At 44.9% G+C, this 8,491-nt stretch overlaps 1 protein-coding gene across 2 annotated transcripts in view; it reads left to right on the forward strand.

Moving 5' to 3' along the window:
• Positions 1–8,491, forward strand: part of DDX60 (DExD/H-box helicase 60) — a 91,404-nt gene that overhangs the window by 46,317 nt on the left and 36,596 nt on the right. For both annotated transcript variants that reach the window (XM_028494282.1, XM_028494281.1), the window contains exons 19-22: positions 399–494; positions 3,778–3,893; positions 4,960–5,102; positions 5,202–5,311. In XM_028494282.1, coding sequence (XP_028350083.1) covers positions 399–494; positions 3,778–3,893; positions 4,960–5,102; positions 5,202–5,311 — 465 coding nt within the window. The remainder of the gene's footprint in view (positions 1–398; positions 495–3,777; positions 3,894–4,959; positions 5,103–5,201; positions 5,312–8,491) is intronic.

An 8,491-nucleotide genomic window follows, 5' to 3' on the forward strand; every position in this document is an offset into this window, starting at 1 on the left:
TCCCAGACCGGGGCGCGAACCCGGTTCCCCTGCATCGGCAGGCGGACGCGCAACCACTGCGCCACCAGGGAAGCCCCTAGTTGTTCATTTTTAATAAACGGTTTTCAACCTAAACTGAACCTCGGGGTCAGAGTTTGAAGGAATAAACGTGCGACAATGAACTCTTCCTATTGTTATTACCGTGAATGCTCATAAATAAGAATTTAAACTTCAAATCTGATCTTACCATTTTGACCTATAAAAATTGCAGTCTCACAAGATTCAAACGAATATATCATATTCTAGTTAATCAGCAGGTCCATTCAGGAGTTTTAACTCTCTCTTTTATATTCTTAGAACTACCTCTGGGTGTAGCAAGTGCTCAAAAGTGTTTGTTTGCATAATGTTCTTGTTTTTAGGTACTTATCACAGTGCCTGCCTGCTTTGAAATTCTGCTGCTAGCTCCGCATCGCCAGGCGTGGGTGAAAAGGATCAGATACGTTATATTTGATGAGGTAGGTTTGGTATTATTTCTCTGGGTTGAGTTCCCGGTTGCATAAGCGCCACACTGAAGACTTTTGCTGCTTCAGGGCGTTCATCGTCTGCGTGGAGTTTCGGTTGCGGAGGACACTGGCTTTCCCCTGTGAATCACACCGGTCTTTGGGCTCCGTTTTCCTGTTCTGACTCAGGACAGGGTATCTGTGTCTGCGGACCTCTGGTCACCAAAGACAGAGGGGCTGTCTTTGGTGACCACCGTTTCACAGGAGCAGAACTCACCACCAGGGCATACGTTTTCCTGGACAGAGATTCCAAAAATCTGATCTTTGATCTCCAAAGCAAAGAGTTTGGGGCTATAACGATGTCAATTATGTACAGCATCTTGTCAGTCATGGTCCCAGCAGGAAACAGGTGACACATGCAAAATGGAAGAGTTCAAGAAGAGCTTTTGGGGGCTTCCCTGGTGGCGCAGTGGTTGAGAGTCCGCCTGCCGATGCAGGGGACGCCGGTTCGAGCCCCGGTCCGGGAGGATCCCACGTGCCGCGGAGCGGCTGGGCCCGTGAGCCGTGGCCGCTGGGCCTGCGCGTCCGGATCCTGTGCTCCGCAACGGGAGAGGCCACGGCAGTGAGAGGCCAGCGTACCGCAAAACAAACAAACATAAAAAAGAAGAGCTTTTTGCAAAGGTGTGTGGGCGGGGGAACTGTGCTGTTAGTGCAGTAGCCCAGGGCGAGGAGCTTACCCCTCAGCCTAAAGGGACAAGGCAAAGACATGGTCACTGAGACCCACAGGGAGATTCTGAGTGCGCTGGCCGCTTTGTGAGGGGCAGCTGCCTTAGCCCAGGAGCACACCTGGCTCAGGGTAGCCTGCCAGGAAGGCAGCCAATGGCACGCAGACCTCACCCTCATTCCCTTCAGGTCTCTTGCCCAGGCTCTCCTTTGGCCAAAGCCAATGGAACCAGAGAGCATTGGAGCTCTTTTGCAGTAGCCTCTGTGGGTCAGTTTCCCTGGGCAGAGAGAGCAGCATGGAAAATGATGGACATTTATAGAGCAAATGAAGGATATTGAGAAAGTTTTTACAGCAGAATTAAGAATATTTATTCAAAGAGGCTTAAAGCATTATAAAAGAATTCTTTTGCTCCAAGGGGTTTTCAGTTTAAAGGGGAAAATGATGATAAGCCTGTATTTCACTTAATTTTTCCTGTTGTAAGCTTGAAGCTACCACGCAAGCTGTGCTTTTTTTTATTTTATTTTATTTTAAGCTGTGCTTTTGATTGGTTTGAGTCTGACTTACTGTGGTTTTTTTTGCTCATTCTCTATATGCTACATCTTGAAGGCCTTGAATATTCATATTGAAAAAAAAGAATCCAACAGCTTTGTCTTTGCAATCTAGAACCTTGAATTGTACTCTAGTCTCAGAGCTTTGAAATGCTGTGACATGGGGTACCTCAGTTTCCCCAGTTTTATGTCAGGGTAAAGCTGACGGGCTTTGGAGACTGATGTCTCTTCTGGCAGAACCAAGGAAGTGTGTTCTCTGTACGAAGCCTAAGGTCACCACTCAGCGGGCTGGTGTACTGTCTGACTAGGGCAAAGCCAAATGGGCAGGGGAAGTTTCTTCTTTTTCTAAATTGTCTGTGGCTCTGATAATAAGTTCTTTCCAGCTGATTGCCAGGTGTCCTGGTTTAATCTGTTTAAAGGAGACCACATTTGAGAATCTTCCCTAAATCTAGTTCCATTTGCTTTATTTGGTCAAAGGACATTCTTTAATTCAGCAAATATGTAAGGAGTAGATCTCCACAATGCCAGGCACTATTGGTGCTGGAATGCGCAGGGTAAGTCACAGAATCATTGGATAAAAGGGGGTAGACAGCTACGCCTACCCATGACGGTGGCAGCCCGCATCGGTGTGTATGGTGACAAGATGGATCGGTGTGACCCCACTGTGGTGACGGCAGGGAGACAGCGGGGGGGACGGCTCTGCGGGTAGGAGAGTTGTGGTCAAGGAGCGAAGCAATGTTCAGTGTGTCTGGAGAAAAGTGAGGGCAGGATGGGAGAGAGGCTTGAATGAAGCTGGAGAGGCAGGTGGGGGGCAGTTGCCCCCAGCACAACATATACGCCCCGTTCAGGAGTTTCTATTTTGTTCCGCATGCAATGGGAAGATATTGAAGAAATTTACTTGTGGACATGGCCTGATGGAATTCGTCCTTGAGACGTATCTGTTGGCTGTGATGTGAAGAATTCAGGGGATGGCCTGGGGAGCTAGGAGGGTGGCCAGGAGGGTATCGTGGTTGACTTGGGGGCCGTGGACATGGAGAAAATGCTTAGATCTGAAAGACATTTTGGAAGGTAAGATAAAGAGGAATTATTGATGGATTGGTTATGGGAATTAAAAGAATTTGTGTCAAGATTTGCTGTTGCCTGAATTTGCCAATATTTATGCAAACTTGGCATAGTTGATTAAAGGTAATTGGGGACCATGTATGATGATTCAAGTTTCCCTGTCTTATTTTCATTTGCTGATTTTAAATCAACTGAAAAATTATTTAATTCATTTAAACTAAACTAAAACAAACAAAAGCAGTTCACCCGTTTCTCCCATGCCCACCTGTTGCAAATACCTATTTGTTCTCTATGTCTTTGAGCTTGTTTTTTTGTGTGTGTGTGGTTTATTTTTAAGATTTCACAGGTGAGATCATTATTTGTCTTTTTATGTCTGATTTATTGATTTATTTCACTTAGCATAAGGCCCTTGAGGTCCTTCCATGTTGTCACAAATGGGCAGGTTTCATTCTTTTTTATGGCTGAATAATATTCCATTCTGTATATACATACCACAATTGCTTTATCCACTCATCCTTCAGTGGACACTTAGATTGCTTCATATCTTGGCTGTTATACATAGTGCTGCAGTTAACACAGGGGATGCTTATATCTTTTTGCATTCTTTGGATAAATAACCCTGAAGTGGAGTTGCTGGATCCTATGGTAACTCTATTTTTAGTTTTTTGAGGAACCTCCATACTGTTTTCCACAGTGGCTGCACCAATTTACATTCCCACCAACAGTGCACAAGCGTTCTCTTTTCTCCACATTCTTGCCAGCACTTGTTATTTGTGTTCTTTTTGATGGTGGCCGTTCTGACAGATGCGAGTGATGGCTCATGTGGTTTTGATTTTCATTTCTCGATGACTGGTGATGTTGAGTGTCTTTCCATGTGCCTGTTGGCCATCTGTTTGTTTTCTCTGGAAAAATATCTTTTCAGACCTTCTGCTCATTTTTAATGGAGAATTTTTGTCTTTAATAGGTCCACTGTCTTGGTGGAGAAATTGGAGCAGAAGTCTGGGAGCATCTCCTTGTCATGATCCGCTGTCCCTTCCTGGCCCTTTCTGCTACCATCAGCAACCCGGAGCATCTCACCGAGTAGGCATTAGCTTCTAGTCTGGATAGAATGCTTATCTATTTTGAATGTTTGAATGTCATGCTTTCTATCTGGGTTCTGGAGAGTTTCATAACTTTCTGGTGAATTTATTACCTTGTCTCTGGATATTCAAGGAACAGAGTCACCCCTCCTGGCAGGTGCTGAGCAAGGCCGCACTCTATAAAGGAAAATCAAGGGTTCTCCCAACTGGATCTGCAGTTGACTAGGAAATTTCCCCCATATCTCAAAAAAGGTTCACCAGAAGTTATCGATTTATGTTTCTTTTTCTTTGTCCTTTACCAAGAAATAAAATTAAAATGGTATAATGACATGCTGTGCCATGGACCTTGAGATTTCTTATGTTGTCCCACTTTGTAGATGTTTAGAAAGATGTTGAAGCCTTATTAGTTGAAAACCCCATATTATTTTTTCACTGGGCTAGATTTTTGCCCACTAACAACAACAATTATAGCAAAGACTCCTATTTGCCAGGTGCTGTTCTAAGTGCTTTGCATATGTTAATTTATTTTAAATGGCCAACAACCCTTCTGATTTATTACTTTCATTACTACTGTTAGATAGTCTTTTCCATACTGCTATTATTATTTCCATTTTAAATGTGGAAAATGAGGCCCAGAGAGATTTTGTGATCCAACCAAGAGCTTCAGCCCATGGTAAGGAGGCTGGGATTCGATCTTAGGTCATCTGGCTCCAGGGCCTATTCCCTTAAGTAATTTTTTTTTTTTTTTTTTTTTTTTTTGGTACGCGGGCCTCTCACTGTTGTGGCCTCTCCCGTTGCGGAGCACAGGCTCCGGACGCGCAGGCTCAGTGGCCACGGCTCACGGGCCCAGCCGCTCCGCGGCATGTGGGATCCTCCCGGACCGGGGCACGAACCCGTGTCCCCTGCATCGGCAGGTGGATTCTCAACCATTGCGCCACCAGGGAAGCCCCCCTTAAGTAATTTTTAAGGCACATAAAATTTTCTTTATTTAAAATACTTTAAAATCCTTTCACAGGAAGTGGTTCCATGTTCTGCCTAAATCATAGGTGATTTTAATTTTTTTTAAGGTGGCTACGTTCCATAAAACAGTACTGGAAACAAACAGACAGTACGATGGGAAAAAATATTGCTTCTTCAAGAAATGCCGGCTGCCGTGCCAGTTCTCGCCAAGACTACTTACTGATGAAGCAGTCGTATAAAGTGAGACTTGGTATGTTTGTCATATTCATAGGAATTTTATCTTTTCCTTTCAAGTTATTCCAGCCATTGTGTGTTCATTCATTTGGAAATCCTTGCTCTTCATTTCCAGTGCTCTATGCAGAGAGATACAATGATTTAGAGAAGCACATATGTTCAGTAAACAATCATGACATTTCCTTTGACCATTTTCACCCGTGCGCTGCGCTGACCACGGACCATGTGAGTGATACTTCCGCCATGTTTGTTCTGAGCCACATCGGTGCTTTGTATCATATTGCAAAGCTGCCTGGGCGACACTCATCAGAATTACAGAAGCGATGCTCTGTAACAGATATTGAACCTGAGTTTTAAGAGTAACAGGAATCACTTCATAGTTTTCATTTGTCCCTCAGTGGTGTCTACATCTGCAAAGCTTAAGAATGACTGAACATCTTAACCTGAAGTTTTTTGGGGTCGATTTTCTTTATTCTCTTCCCATTTTCCTTCTTCTTAGCACCTGTGTCCCATCTGTCCACCTTCGAGGACACTAACTCTTCTCTTAATGCAGCTACAACTGTGTGTGGACAGTACCTTGTACGTGTGAGAATCTGTTTGCTGTGAATTAGGTCAAACAAGGAAAAGACGCTTTTCGCTAACATAGCAATCCCATGACTTTTTGGTAGTGAATCAGTAAGGTGGAGGTCTTAAGGGGACCTCATTTGGTGCACTGGGGTTTGAGTGGGGGAAGATTTCTTAATTTTTCTTGCATATTATTTTCCCTTTTTCCCTCTAGTCTCAGGAATGGCCCATTAAAGCTCTGATTGCCTCTCAAAGTGATAATTAAGCAATAGTTTGCCTTCCTTCCAAGACTGGATAAGTTAAATATACTCTAAATTCTGTTGTCAGATGAGCCTTCTAAATGGACAATTTTTAAGGCACATGGAGTTTTCTTTATTTAAAATATTTGATGCCATAGGGAGTAGTTCCATGTTCTGCCTAAATAATCATCTGGGTCAGAAAGCTAATTTAGATAAATAATTAGTAAGGATAATTCTGATCCTGCCGAGCCTCTGATGGCTTTTCTTTGGAACCGGCAAAAGGCACAGCTCCTTAGCTAGGCTTCCCAGGTCTTCAAGGAACTGGCCCCAAGTCCTTTCTGTTCATCTACTTCATGGATTTTACCTGGAAGCCCTCATGACTTATATATAAACTGGAGTGTTTCGGCACAGATGCAAAGTGCCCGTTGTCCAGACTCTCTTCATCTTTGATGATTCTTCTAATGGGAAACCTCTTCAGAATCCTCTGTGACTTCCTTAGCTGGATGGAATCTTCTCTCCATAGCACCTTGTCTGTATTTTTCTTGTATGACAACAGTTATCGTCAGCTTGCTGCTGAAGTTCTTTACGTGCTTGTTTTCTTACTAGACTAAGTCCTTGAAGACAAATTTTGTGTCCTTGTAGTTTGTAACCAACTGCTATGTATGTACAATTAAAACGTATATTACACAAATATAGCCAACCCAAATGGAGCACTTACTTTGGGTTCTAAGAATTTTACGTATTTTGTCTCTTTTCACCATCACCACAATTTTAGGATACATGCTGTATTGATTATTCCCATCTGGCAAGTGAGGAAGGTGGGGCAGAGGGAACTTGCACCACTGAGGAAGGGGTGAGGCTGGGAGGCAGTCTCAGGTAGATCGATTCCAGAGCCTGCAGTCTTATCACTGTATTCTGAACAGTCTGGTGGACGAATGCCTGGGTGAGGGAGTGAGTGAGAATCACTTTATAGCCTTTGGGCTGTGATGCAGTAGCTTCTAAAAGCAACGGAATGAATCCTAGCGATGGTAGTTTTCCAACAGGATTTTATTATGGAACTTTCTCTTTTGTGTGGCAGTGGCTCTATCTACACTCTAAAGAAAACCAAAGTGTGGACAAAATTCCTGTGACCTAACTCACATCCCCAAACTAGAATAGTGATGATAACCCACAAGTTGATAACAAGACTCCTTTCTCTGTCTTTCTCTCGTTTTCTCTTCTCTTTCCACGTTATTTCCAGGCGTTTTAAAGTAGCGTAGTATTTTCACAGTCATTTGTTGTGTTTAGATGGTTCAGGGCAGGTTGTCTTTAAACAGCAGTGAGCACGGGCTTTGGGAGAACTTGGCGAGGCGGGTGTTTTGGTCCAAGTGCCTTTCCTGTATCTCAGTACCTATTAATGGAACAACTGGGAAACTGTTCCCTCCCCTCTAACCCCATGTGACACCTGCAAGGTCACGCTGCCGCGTGCTTCTCCTTCAGGCTCCCGGTCGTTGGTGATAGGAATGGGGCTTGGACAGTGTTAAATATGTATTTTGGCAGCTGTGTGTATGGGATGTTTCCTAGAGCATCAGTGACAAAAGCAAGTCGGCCTTTCTGAACAAGGAGATGCTTCCTGATCTTGTGTAGTAGACCTCAGATTGATGTGCAAGAGCGGGTGGTGTGGAAAAGCGTAACGAGCTGTGGCGGCGTCAAGAGAAGAGCCGTCTCCCTTGGGCGTCTGCCCTGTAGCTCTGTCCCAGGTGTGGTCCCAGAAGGGAGGGGGGCAAGATGAGTGAGGTGAGGGAGTGCCCACCTTCACATGAGGCTCGTTTCTGGCGGAGTGGAGGGTGATCCGGCCCCCCAGGGACAGCTGCAGGCTGCCGGGGGTGGGATGACGCTGTCAGCCCCAGCAAGTGTGGGAAGAGCCGAGCCACTGGTCTTTTTCACCTGCACGTGGAGCAGTGCTTCCGTCACCTGCGAGGTTGGGGACGATGTGATTTGCCCAGACAACATTGTGGGTGATGCTGTGTGCTCATAAATGAAGGAGGGTGTGAATCGGTGACCTTTTATGTCTCTTCCTTTTACCCCTGGGCTGGCTCAGTTTTTTACCAGCTCGTAAGTTATCGTATAGTGAAGACCAAGTGAAGGGAACGCCCAGCTTTTAGGCACGGAGTCGTGAAAGTGATTAAAAACATTAAGACCTGTAGGTTGCTCATTCATCAGACACAGCGACAGTTGAGGCGTCGATCACGTGCCGGGCAGTTTACTAGGCCTGTGCCACGTATCGCGTAACTTAATTCTGACAACAAATCCGTGGCAAAGGCAGAATTGCCCTCCATGGTAGAAATAAGGACACGCAGGCTTTTTTAAAAGCTTAAAAGCCCTAAGAAATCATAAGCATTCTCGTGACCAAAACAGAAGATTTGTGTCTGAAAAATTATGATAGTTCTTGGATTTATTTTTTTTCATTTAGGCAAAATAAGTTGCCACTTTTTTTTTTTTTTTTTGGTGGTATGCGGGCCTCCCTCTGCTGCGGCCTCTCCCGTCGTGGAGCACAGGCTCCGGACGCGCAGGCTCAGCGGCCATGGCTCACGGGCCCAGCCGCTCCGCGGCACGTGGGATC

This window comes from Physeter macrocephalus, chromosome 9 (assembly GCF_002837175.3).
Source record: "Physeter macrocephalus isolate SW-GA chromosome 9, ASM283717v5, whole genome shotgun sequence".
In the NCBI taxonomy this organism is placed as follows: domain Eukaryota; kingdom Metazoa; phylum Chordata; class Mammalia; order Artiodactyla; family Physeteridae; genus Physeter; species Physeter macrocephalus.